The sequence below is a fragment of the Saprolegnia parasitica genome (assembly GCF_000151545.1).
Source record: "Saprolegnia parasitica CBS 223.65 unplaced genomic scaffold supercont2.94, whole genome shotgun sequence".
NCBI lineage: Eukaryota > Oomycota > Saprolegniomycetes > Saprolegniales > Saprolegniaceae > Saprolegnia > Saprolegnia parasitica.
In genome coordinates, this window is record NW_012156488.1 from 54,929 (window position 1) to 67,327 (window position 12,399).

The following is a 12,399-nucleotide window of genomic DNA, read 5'->3' on the forward strand; positions in this document are numbered from 1 at the left end:
AAGAAGTAGTGCCATGGCCGCGAGTCGATGAAGCGGAGGCAGCCCAGCCGCGACTTTTGCGGCGGGATCTTGGGCTGCGCGCCGCCGCGAGGGCGCGGGACGTCATCGACCATGGTCGCGAAGTCGTGCGTATGGGGCGTCGCCGCAGCGTCGGCCATGGACGACGTCATGCGGACTGGGCGGCGCGGTGGGGCCATCGTCGATGCTGCTGGCAACCGGCTCGAATCCGCTCTGCTACCGTTATGCGATGGAAATACGGCCGCCGGATACAGCGTGTTAATCCGGATACGGGGAGGATAACCTTACAAGACACAATAGAGAGCATACGGCGTTATCGTATTGAGCTCAAAATCACTCAATGTTTCTCTTTTTGTATAGATTGTTATATTAATATTGTTCGATGCTCCACATAACGCACCTGACTCTTGAAAAGAGCGCATGGCGTTAACACCCGACCAAGCCGTCTGGCCAGGTCTCTTGGAATTTGTATGCGCGGCGATGGGTCGCGACCGGCTTTCTGCCGAAAGATCCAACGGCGCTTCGTTCGAGTCGCTGCGAGCTGCTGCATAAAGTGAGGTGGGGGTACCAAGTCTTGGTGGTATAATACCAGCTCGTACACATTATTTCGCCGAAGTCTCTCTCAAAAGCTCATATTTTCCAACTTTGGATAGCATTTTTGAATGACTTTTTTTTCGACAGGCTTGACGACGATCTCGCATCCACGAGCAACTTGATTGGGCATACTAGTATTATACATGTCAGGGATGGAAACGAGCTCTTCGTGAGCCCGTTCTCTAGCCAGCAAAACTCTCACTTCTTTTCGCACCGTCTAGTGCACCAGCTGGCCTCCAAGCACGTCGTGGCGCCAATTTTCTACGAGCACCAAGTGCCATCACAAGCGTCTGTGCCGAAAACCAAGGCAGACGCAGCGCGACGATGCGCTGGCCTGCGCATTTGGTCGCTTCAAGTGCTTTGCTGGATAATAATACCATCAAGTAAATACCATCAACGTCAATGGGATGTTTCGAGGTAGCGACCTGGCGCGGCCAGCGGCGTGGCGATTCCTCGATCCGGCGACGCACATACCGATGGACGACGTTCTTTGGCGCTTCGGGGTTGCCTGGTGCACGAGGCATCGTCGTGTGTCGATTCGCATCTGCTTGGTGGGCGTAGGTCAAATGATGCTCCTGAGCTCCTGGTCGAGCTAGTGTGGCTCGCGATGCTCCTCACTGCATAGTTTCTGGAAGCATCACGGCGTCTTTCCACATATTTATGGAGTGACCTGCCACTATCATTTCTTCAACGATGGCCACGAAACGATAAGCTATGCGAGCAATTCGTGGCAAAGTCACGTGGAGGTCCATCACGAACGGGCCTCATGACCACGTCACTGTGCCTCAACCCCAGAACGCCATGTAGTCGGGTTGTCCACTGGACGTCGAGTTGAGATCGATTAACATACGAAGAGTCTAGTAAAAGATGTGGGGCACGGCGGCGTGGGTCGCATTGACCGTGGCGTTGGGCGTCGGGCTCGGCGTCGACGGAGTCGTGCTTGCGACGAGGTCGGCGGCAAACTGCTGAAACGTCATGGCCGCGTACTGCGAGCTGCTCATGCCCGTCGTCGCGTCGTAAATGCAGTCGTCGATGTTCTTGACGCCGTTGGAGAGCAGCGTCCAGAACTGCGCGCAGTTGGCGCTCGCTTCAATCTGCAGCGCTTGCTCGTGCGTCCAGACGTTCATGAGGAGGTTGTCGTTGCCGGTGTCGCGGCCGCACGCGTCGGCTTCCAAGCTCGTCATCGCGTCCATAATGGCCATGCCAACGTCTTGGCCCGCGCACGGTTCCAGCGCGGCAGTGGTCGCCGCCATCAGAGCCATGATAACAAACGCAGCCATGAGTCTTGTGGGCAAAAGGTAGAGAATTTACAAATGACGTGAGGCGCCACCAGCATTACGCACGTGGCATAAACCTGCGTCAATGTGGCCTGCGGCGTACGGCTTATCGAACGACGATGGACCCACCCGTAATATCTACTAGTATGTATTAGTCTCTGTGGAGACGGGAAGAGAGTACCTTGCCGTTGGGTCCACGATCGATCTTGCAGCCAGGCCGCAATGGGGCTGAATCCACGCAATCGACAACGAGTGGCGGAAAAGCAACCAATCCAGACACGTTTCGAAACATAGCGCGCGATGATTCGCTTATAATCCACCAATCCACGACGAGAGAGCGCTGCTTGAACCTCTCTCGGATGCAACCCAGGATTGAAGCGGCAGGAAGCGCTACTCACTGCAATGCACAGTGGGAGCGAGACCGATGATCGAAGACTCATGGCGGTGGCGACAACCTACGGAGAATGATGATGCGATAGTTTGATGCTACAAGTGGTTGTAGTGTTATGGAGCAGAATCTCTGTTCTGACTGCACGGAATGGCGCTGGTTCGTCGTCGTGGTACCCTTTTTCAACGTGTTCAAGGTGTCATGCGTGGCATCCTAGGGCCAAGGATACTCAAGACGAAAGAGGCTTCCTAATAACTATCTACAGTAGTATGGTTCGCATGCTTGCTCCGGTATCGAACCCCATGTCGCGGCACTGGAATATGGATTGAAGCGCGTCCCACACTGGAATACACATCCCGCACGAGCATTGCATGGCCGGATCTATCTTCCTATCTGGCCTTTCTATTGCCGCGATCGAACCATTGAAACTCTCGTGCAGCTACTGCTTGCAGCCACCAAGGGTCAAAATAGAACTGTGCATAGACCCTTGTAGTTCTGTATTCTGTCTCCCTCAAAAAGCTAAAAAGTGGTGGTCCTAATTCTTGCCTCCGGTGCCCCTTCGGTCTTGGCACTGGCGGGAAGAAAAGACAGATCGAAGGGAGCGTTGCAATACAGTCGTCACGGCAAAGTTGCATCGAACAGCGACAAATACACTTGCGTGTTTCCATTTAATAAAGTTGGCACAGCCTACGCAAGCTAGTAGTACCATACGTCTACAGGAGCATGGTCACGGCAACGGCAAGGACGGTGGTCGTGAGGATCGCCGAGGTCGCTGCCGACGGTGCGGTCGTCGGTGCTGTGGTCGTCGGTGCGGTCGTCGGTGCGGTTGTCAGCGCGGTTGTCGGCTTGGATGTGGCATCTGCAACCGGCACCGTCGTGGTCGGGTTGTCGCTTGTCGTCGTCGCCGTCGTCGGGGTCGCCGTGCTGTTGGCAGGCGTCGCGATCGCCGATGGGGCCGTCGTTGACGCGGGCGTCGTCGGCTTCGATACCTTGGCCGACGACGCGGGGGCCGGCGCGGTCGTCGCCGGGAGGGCACCGGTACTCTTTACAATGTCGTTGGCGAACTCTGCGAACGACTGGGCCGCGTACTTTACATTGGTCATGCCCGCCGCATACGTGCACTCGGGGATCATCTTGAGGTTGGCGGCCATCTCGGCCCACATCTTGGCGCAGTGGTCGCTGCCCAGGATTTTCGTGGCTTGCGCGTGCGTCCAGACGCCGCCGATGAGGTTCATGTTGCCCGTGTCCTTGGCGCAGCCCTCGGCGTCGAGGCTCGTGAGCGGGCCCATGAGAGCCATGCCTACGTCTTCGCCAGCGCATGGCGCGACGGCCGTCACCGTCGAGATACACAGAGCAAGCAGGAGGCTGCGCAACATGGTGCTACTTGGGAAATGACCACGTGTGCGTTCGCCCCTTGCGGCTGCTCGACGCTCGCGCCATTGCCAATGGGCGCCATTTCTGCGACATGTGATACACGCCAACGGCAAAGTGGCGTTTTAATAAGCGTTTAAAGGTTGAACGCGCGTTAAACGCCAAAGTGCAAAGATACACACTTCTTGATGTTTGTATGTAATACAAAAACCTAGTCCACCGTGCCAACTTGAATCCGTGCAAGTGTCGCGAGAGATGGACGTCACGTGCAAGGATCGCGGATGTTGTCCATACATGAACTACTTGGAGCACATCGCTGAATCATCATCATGTTACGCTGGTCCTTGACGTGATGAGTACACCTTGGCTGTAGTATTCGCTTGACGGCCTCCGAGGTCTCTCCTTTCTGTTGTGGATCTGTGGTCCGCGAACCGATGCTGACATCATGTTCGCAGCATAAGCACACAAAGCTTTTATCGTCAATATAGGTGCTACAGCACAGCTAGTAACTTGCAGTCGCCCGACATGTGAGTGGTTCACGCTATTACGTGGAGCGAGGCGGTGGCATGAAAGACCACGGAACGCTAGACGACCATGGCAGTCAACAGCTATTCCAATCAGACTCTGATGCGCGCTGTTTTGCGTCTGTAGAGCACTACGATGACTCTTCTCGTTATTTGGACGACGAGTTTTAGCGTCCGTGTCAAGAAGGTACATGGCCGTAGGTTGACGTGCGCTGTTTCTTTGCCGGCGGCGACCGCGCCTTGGCATGCTCCAAGAGCTCGACGAGCGCGACGAACCGTGGATCACTTTTTTCAGTGCCGAGACTACGTCGACTCCACTGGCGTCGAGGTATCGCAGCAACGACGCATGACCACGCTGAATGGCGCTGCGCACGGCACTCTCCGAGCACGTCATACCTGCCACCTCGTGGAGATAGCGCACGACCTCGAGATGACCGTGCTCCACAGCACCGTTCATCGCGGCGGCCGAGCAGCCTTCGCTTCGGTGCGTGTGCAAAAAGGCCACGAGGTCGCAGTTGCCAGAGGCGGCGGCGAGGTCCATGACGCGGGAGGTCCATTGGCCAAGTCCTTCTTCGTGGAGGTAGCGGACGGCCTTCAAGTGTCCACCACGCGCCGCCCGCTCGGGCGCATCATCTAGCACCGGCGCCTTCATGACGTTGTGCAGGTACCGCACGACGAGATCGTGGCCACCCATCGCCGCCCACGCCAACGCATAAGAGGAGGCGTTTCCGTTGCAATGGCCATGCAAGAAGACGACGACGTCCATGTGGCCATTTCCAGCAGCGCCATCGATCGCGCTCGTCGAGCAGCCTTCGACTCGGTGGTCTTTTAGAAACTGGACGACCGCCAGGTGGCCGTTGGTCGCAGCACCATCCATGGCCGCTTTGGAGCACGTAAAGTACCCGGGGTTATGCAGCGACGCGACAAGATCGAGCCGACCCAGCCGCGCACACGTGTCCATGTACTCGTGGGGCCAGATCTGGACCGGATGCAATAGTTCAATGATGGCATTGTTGCCGCCCGTGACGGCCGCGACCATCACGGACACGGGTAAAACGCGCGTCGGGTGCGCCGTGCGCTCGTAGGCGAGCAATTGTTGACAGCAATCGAGATGGCCGTGCTTGGCGGCCAGCTCGAGCGCCTTGGTGGACGAGGTCCCATTGGCCAAAAGGTACGCGACGATGTGCCCGTGCCCGCGGCGCGCAGCAGCCACCAGCGCGCTTTCGAGACGTTTGTCGGGAAGCACTTCGTGCAGGAACTGGAGTATGTCGAGGCGGCCGTCAGCCGCCGGATAGTCGAGAAGGCAGAAATCGCCGTCGTAGCCTTCTCCAGCCAAGTAGACGACCATGTTGTAGTGGCCATGCTTGGCAGCGAGCTCGAGGACGTCGACAGTTTGCAATACGTCTGTTTCTTCGTGGAGAAAGCGGACTATCGGTAGATGCCCGCTCTGGATCGCGGCCTCGATGTTGTCGGCAACGTCTTGTGGCCGCTCCGCGTAGAGCCGTCGCACGAGCGCCTCATTGCCGCTCTGGAGTGCTGCTTGCACCGACACACGAATGCCGTCGGCTTTAAAGAGGTCGTAATGGCCGTGGAGCAAGGCGGTGTTGCCCATGAGCTCGGCCCAATACGAGAACCTGCTGCTCGCGGCGATGGCAGCAGCACCCAGCGGACGGTTGCCGGTCGCCGCTGCATGCAGCGCAATGCACGGAGCCAGCGGCGGGTAGAGTTGCATAAGGTCAATGACGCCGTCGAGGCCATGACGCGCTAGCCACGGCGCGAACCGGTCGCCAAACGCAGCGACTTGCTCCTTGAGGTTGGACGACGCAAAGATGAGTGGGTCGTCGCGGAAGCCGCGGCTGTCGGGCCACCAGCCGTGCTGGTACGCAATGATGAGCCGGAGGAGGACAGGGTTGCAGAGCGTCGCGTCCATCGTGGTAGCGTCCCGTGCCAATTGCAAGTGAGGAGGTTCCGTCGTCCGTGCGCGCCTTGGTCGTGCTGTTGGATTGTAGCGCCATCTGATTGGTGCGTCAAAGCCTAGCACGTGCTTTTTATTGGCTAAATACTGACCAATCGCAAGCCAGGACAGCGATCAACCTCGCTGTGAACGCTCCGAGATACCAACGAGCGTGCAGGACACATATTCATTGTCATGACGACTGCTTTTTGACGACGGGTCATCTCGACCACATATGCATTGTGAGACGAGCTACAGAAACCGTCGAGTAACCGTCAGTCTACAGCAACACATCTTATAGACTCCATAGAGAACAGCGTGTGAGATGAACTAATGGCCAATGGTTTGAGTCGGTCAGAGGCAGATGCTATAGCCGCCATGCTGCGCTAGCAAGTGCCAGCCTTGTGACAGCGCCGGTGGCGCTGTGCGGACCCTGGTACGACCTCCATTCATTCAGACACCATGGACTCGCGCTCAGTGAAGGTCCATCGATGCCAGATGGCTCTCACCTATGTGCTGTCCACACACTCACGACCAAAGGAATGGTGCTGCTTGGCTCTCCAAAGCTTCATCGTGTTTCGCCTCGACGTGGCTTCAAGTCCTTGAGCGCACACACATATATGGCATTTGGATCCGAGATGAGTACTACAACGGGCGTCCTTCAGCTCACGGCAGCGTTCACAATCTGGGGTTTCATTCCCATCTATTGGAAGCAGCTCGAATCGACGCCCGCGCTTCAGCTCGTGTGCCACCGCCTCGTCTGGTCTTGTCTCGTCCTCGTTCTCTGGCTGCTGTGCTTTGGCCATCGCAAGGCCTTTCTGAGGGCAATTGCCAGCCGCCGCGTCCTCGGTACGTACCTCCTCTCGAGTCTCTTCGTCACTGGCAATTGGCTCATCTGTATTTGGGCCATGAACACTGGCTACATCGTCGAGGCGAGCCTCGGCGCGTTCATCAACCCGCTCATCTACGTCGCATTCGGCGTTGTGCTCTTTCGCGAGCGCCTCTCCGCATGGCAGTGGGCGGCCATGGGGCTTGCGACAACAGGCCTTGGCGTCATAGCCGTTGCGTACGGCAAGTTTCCGTGGATCGCGCTGACCGTCGCATTGACGTTTGCCTTGTACGGACTCGTCAAGAAGACCGCACCGCTCTCGTCGTTCTACGGCCTGGCCGTCGAGACGCTGCTTTTGAGCCCATTGGCTCTGGTCTACTTGATTGTGGTTGACGCCAAGGGAATGAACCCCGCGTTTGACCACGGCAGTGCTGGAACCCACGTCTTGCTTGTTGGTGCCGGCGTTTTCACGATCATCCCGCTCCTCTTCTTCTCGTCCGGCGCCAAGACCGTGCCCATGACGCTGCTGGGCGTGCTGCAGTACATCACCCCCAGCCTCCAGTTCCTCGTTGGCACTTGCATCTACCACGAAGAACTCTCGATGGCCAAGCTCGCAGGCTTCATCCTTGTGTGGATGGCGCTCCTCGTGTATACACTTGAAAACCGGTGCTGCCGATCGCTGCCGCCCGCGGACACGGGCGATTCGAAGGACGAGACGTCGTTCCATAGTGTCTAGTGCCCACACGCGTTGGCATTCGAAACCAACACACAAAACTACAATAAAAAGATGACATGCAAGGTTGGTGAGACACGAAACTCGCCCTAGCCCTCCTAGTGTCGCTTGTAAGAACGGCTTACGACGTTCGCACAGGAACCAACGATCGGCCGTCTCGACCAATGTGCCATCGATCGAGATCACATGAACGACGTGAGCCGCGGTCGAGTCGGCGCGATCTCCTAAACCCATCGGATGTAGTATTGACAAAAGCAAGCCGAGAACGACGAGGCTACGCTTTTGATGGCGTCGATCGTTGAGCCCACTTGCTGGGATTATTTTTCTGTCATGGACAAGAGTAGAAGGTAGTACTTGAATGGCCCAAGCTAATACCACCGCTTCGCAACAGCATGTGCCATATGTTTCGCGATCAAGGGCTTTGGGGTATCATAACGTATTGCATGGGGTGTCACGAGCTGTCGAGCTCACTTTTCGGCCCACGTCATCCTGTCCTTGATGGAGCGTTTGCTATACAGTAGTAGGAAACACGAGTGGATCGGTTCAACCTTTGTCTATTACCTTATGTAGTACCATTAAAGGGTGGCGAGAGGAACCTAGTCCGGGGTCACATCAAGAGATCATTCGAGGCGGGGCAAGACGTGGGACGCGCGCCGATGGGCATTGAGTGTCGACGGTTCATGCCACACGCGCCAACTCTTGACGTCCATCAAGTAGACGCGACCTTGAAACTCGTACGATAAGAGACCGGCCATGATCGCCGATGTCTTGTCGAGCAAAAGGGCGCCATCGACCGCATGCAGTCGCATCAAGTAGTAGCTCTGCGCGTTGAGGACAACCGATGGAATTTCACGTGGTGGCCAGTCCGGGTACCGCAGCCGCTGGACCAGGTAGGTCCCGATAACGCAGCTGCAGATGAGGGCCATCGAGTATCCGAGGCGATGCAGGCTGCCAACGGCAATCACGCCACTGACACACGTGAGGTGGAGGTCCATATCAGTCGCTACACAGTGTCGGTCGATCGTCGCGGCGTAGAGCTGTGGCGATTGGAGCGTCCATACAAAGGAGACAATCCAGGTCAGCGTCGAGCTTTTGGAGGCGTAAAGAGAGGTGTACTGCTGCGAGACACACGAGAAGAGATCGTTGAGGACGTAAACGAGCCATGTCATCTCGGACGTGGCGAGCAGCGTTGTGTACCACGCTAATGGCGGCGACGTTAAGTAGGTGCCCACCCCCGCTTGCACGAGCGTGAGGGGGCTCGTGTTGAGGAGCCAGATCGCCGAGAGACTGCGCACAAGCACAAACGGTCGGCCGAGCCAGACCATACCAACAATGCGGTTGACGCAGAGAAGGTTGAGGCACTCCATGTGGCCGCGGTGGTATGCTAAGGCGAGCACGAGCGTTGCGCTCACAAGGATGAGGACAATCGTGATGTATTGAACGCAGTAGCCCGATAACGATGAAAAGCTCGATGGAATCGCATTGGGATTTGGCACCATGCTGAGCGCGGGTGCCGCCGACGAGATGGTCGTGATGCGACCTGCGTCACCGCCAAGAGAGAGCACTTCGCGCGTGCCGGCGGCCCACTCGAAGAGAAACCCCCACCATAGAACGACCAGGCGCGATCGGACGGGTCGTTTAGTCGATACAAGCGCTGCACAATCGTCTCCGTACTTGCATCCAAAAGGTACTGGAGCATCGAGACATTCAGCGCGTCGATATCGACGATCGCCGACGCGCGAAGGAACGACGCGGAAGCAAAGGCATCGCGGTAGGTCGCTAGAAATGCCATGGCCGTCTTTCGCTGCGCTGCGCACTGCGACGGCTGCAGCGTGTCCAAGTAACAGGTCCCATCAAGGTCGGCGGCTTGGATGTCTGCGCCAAGAAGACTAAACAGCTCGGACGATGGCGTCGGCATGAGATACCCCGTGAAGACCGAGTGGCACATGCTAGTGACGCTAAAGCCGACGTACATGCCATTCGCGGCCGGCCATGGTGCCACGTCATTGCCACAAAAGATGTTGCCGCCACCGAGAAGCAAGTTCGGATTCGCGACGACCTCCAACGGCACTGGCTGGTAGTGTGCCTGGAGTGTGAGACCCACAAATGCTGCTTGCGCGTCACGATCACTCACCACGAGGTGTGTCAAGTTGTGGAGGACACCGTTGTAGAAGGCTAGTAGACTCCTCGGCGGCAGGACGTAAGCGAGATCGATAGCGCCAAAGGGCCCAACCGCCGTTGTAAAGAGGGAAAACCCCGCCGTGAGCGGCAGGACCAAGGTCGTGTTGCGTGCCAGAATTGCACTTGTCGATACATTGGCAAACGCAAAGAGGGAGCTTCCCCGCAGTAGACTGGCACCCTCGATGCCAGTGGTGTTGGTGGTGATCGCCCAGAGATCGCTGGCCAGCGACCAGTACATTTTAAACGACGTTTGCTGACTTGTGTGAACACTCGCCACCGATTGACTGAGCTGGAGTGGGTACGTCATTCCCAGTGCACTCTGAATTAGAATGTTGTCGTCCATGCCTGGCGTCTTGTAGTTTTGCCACTGCAGCGCAAAGGTCGAGATTCCATGGGCTTCCCAGACACGTACTTCGTCTTCAATGGAGAGCGTGTCGCTTTTTTGAATGCTGTCCAGCCACGTCTGTCCTACGCGGGAGGTTTCCAAGTGCTTTACAAAGCCAATCTGCCAGGAATCGCCCCAGCAAGTGTCCCACGTCGTCCAGTTGTTGAGGTTTCGCAGACCCGTTTCGAGGTACACGGCGCCATTGGACATCATGCTCGTTGCACACCGCGCTTGGCGGGACGCTGTGGCCGCCATCTCCCAATTCTTGTTCAAGTCGAGCCAGCAGTACTGCGTAAACATCCAGGGGAGTCGGCACGGGTGCATGCGCCGCAGGTTCGCGACAACAACGTCCAAGGACGATTTCGCAAACAGCTCTCGACGGGCACTCGACTCGGCCCATAGAATGACCGTCGTCGACGTGTTGTAGAGCTGACTCAAGTCGCCGTGGCCTGGATCATCGAGCAAAAACGTCGGTTCGTGCGTTCTCAGCATGAGTTGTCGATTGTACACATTGGCCACAAAGGCTTGAGCCCCCGAGCTGTTGAAGCCGGCCCAGCCATAGTCGTTGCTGAGGTTGTTGGCGACCACTGAGTAGTAGAGGACATTGCTTGTCAAGGTTGCCAGAATGTACACGACGCAGCCGGACAATGTAAGCCAGCGTGCCTTTTCATACAGTTTGTGCAAAACGGGGCCCTTGGACTTGCGGGGTGAGGCCAAGCATGGTATCGGTAGTGAAAGCGACGGGCGGTGGACCGAGCGCCACAGGTTGACGTGGAAGACGCGATCGCGCGGCAGGTTGAGGAGACCTGCCATGGCCGCCGTGACCACATCGAGGCAGCCGTTCGCATCCAAGCTTGCAAATGCAATGACCGACGAGTGATACAAAAGCGGTGGCGCGCCAACATCGCTACTTGGCGCGACGGCCGCCGATGCACGGCAGCGGATCATTGTATATGCGACGACGATCGATGCCAATTGCACGCCGACGATGGTGAGTGCCCGAAGTGGTGCCCCGATCTGAATGCTGCCGCTATGACAGTAGACTTGCCAGTCCATGTTGGCCAAGGAGCAGTGTCGTTCGAGGTGAATCGACGATGTCATGGGCGCAAGACTGTCCAAAGCTGCGATACTGACCCACGAGAGAGCCGAGCTCAGCGGTGCATACAAGCGCGTGTAGGGCATTGTGAGCGGATGGAGGACGTCGTGGCACGCGTAGCTCAACCACGTGGCCTCGCTGGCCAGGACCAGCGTCAGCAGAAGAGGATGGTGGTCCACATGCAATTGCGTGGCCGTCTTGGCCGTGCGCGGCTGCACCGAGGCCGTGGACAAGGCCAGGACAGATGTGAGACTGCGTACAACGAGGGCGCTGCGGTTGAGCCAGACAGCCGACGCCACGCGAGTAAAGACTGTCCACTGCACATGCTCCGTGCGCGTACGAAGCCATAGCACGGTTGCGAGGAGCGCAACGAGGCAGAGAACGACCGACACGGCACTCGAGACGAACCAGAGATACCAACTCGCGCTGTACCCATTTAACGCGCTCGGTAGCGGCAGCAAGGCGTAGGCGTACGACATGAGCGTCATCGCGTCGTGGTCGCCTTCAAAGCGAACCGCTTCGCGCTGCAGCATCGCCCAGTCATAGACGCGCAGCCAGCCGAGAAAGCTAAAGTCGCCATGCAATAGGTCCATGTGGTCAATGTACAAGTTGTCTTGTGCGTCGAGGACAAACTGCATCACCGAAAGGTGCAGTGGCAACACCGCCTGCGCCGCTGCTAGCACCGTATCGTGTTTTGTCGTGCTGATGAGATGGCGGTAGGCCCGCGTCGTCGCTTGCAGCTGCCGCTCGCAGGCCGCTGGCGCCGACGGCACGTGAGTACAGGCATGCGTCGCGTTGCCGCCAAGCATGATCAGTGCAAAGAGGCCATTGAACGGGGTCCACACATCGAGAATTGGAGCTTGTGACCCGCACGCATCGTCGAAGGCAAACGACCGCTGCGGAAAGGGTAGCGGCTCGCCATAGCTGCACATGGGATTGCCACCGAGGAAGCGCAGCGACGGGTCTTGGCCACTGCGTCGGGACCGTGGGGAGCGGAAGTGTGGACATATTGTCCATCGCATGCACAAAGGCGGCGTCGGCCAAGGCAA

The 12,399-nt window shown here is 57.5% G+C and overlaps 5 protein-coding genes across 5 annotated transcripts; 1 reads left to right on the forward strand and 4 right to left on the reverse strand.

Moving 5' to 3' along the window:
- Nucleotides 1-1,416: 1,416 nt before the first annotated feature.
- Nucleotides 1,417-1,874, reverse strand: SPRG_13020 (hypothetical protein; the record flags this gene model as incomplete). Its single annotated transcript, XM_012352214.1, has 1 exon — nucleotides 1,417-1,874. The coding sequence occupies one exon, from the start codon at nucleotides 1,872-1,874 to the stop codon at nucleotides 1,470-1,472; it is 405 nt and encodes a 134-aa protein (XP_012207604.1). The 3' UTR covers nucleotides 1,417-1,469.
- Nucleotides 1,875-2,990: 1,116 nt separating this feature from the next.
- Nucleotides 2,991-3,653, reverse strand: SPRG_13021 (hypothetical protein; the record flags this gene model as incomplete). The annotated part of the gene is made up of 1 exon (XM_012352215.1): nucleotides 2,991-3,653. The coding sequence occupies one exon, from the start codon at nucleotides 3,651-3,653 to the stop codon at nucleotides 2,991-2,993; it is 663 nt and encodes a 220-aa protein (XP_012207605.1).
- A 698-nt stretch (nucleotides 3,654-4,351) lies between these two features.
- SPRG_13022 (hypothetical protein) lies at nucleotides 4,352-6,102 on the reverse strand (the record flags this gene model as incomplete). Its single annotated transcript, XM_012352216.1, has 2 exons — nucleotides 4,352-4,429; nucleotides 4,480-6,102. 2 exons carry the CDS (start codon nucleotides 6,100-6,102, stop codon nucleotides 4,352-4,354), a joined length of 1,701 nt encoding a protein of 566 aa, XP_012207606.1.
- A 662-nt stretch (nucleotides 6,103-6,764) lies between these two features.
- Nucleotides 6,765-7,691, forward strand: SPRG_13023 (RarD protein; the record flags this gene model as incomplete). The annotated part of the gene is made up of 1 exon (XM_012352217.1): nucleotides 6,765-7,691. One exon carries the CDS (start codon nucleotides 6,765-6,767, stop codon nucleotides 7,689-7,691), a length of 927 nt encoding a protein of 308 aa, XP_012207607.1.
- A 581-nt stretch (nucleotides 7,692-8,272) lies between these two features.
- SPRG_13024 (hypothetical protein) lies at nucleotides 8,273-12,282 on the reverse strand (the record flags this gene model as incomplete). Its single annotated transcript, XM_012352218.1, has 2 exons — nucleotides 8,273-9,228; nucleotides 9,294-12,282. The coding sequence occupies 2 exons, from the start codon at nucleotides 12,280-12,282 to the stop codon at nucleotides 8,309-8,311; spliced, it is 3,909 nt and encodes a 1,302-aa protein (XP_012207608.1). The 3' UTR covers nucleotides 8,273-8,308.
- Nucleotides 12,283-12,399: the final 117 nt, after the last annotated feature.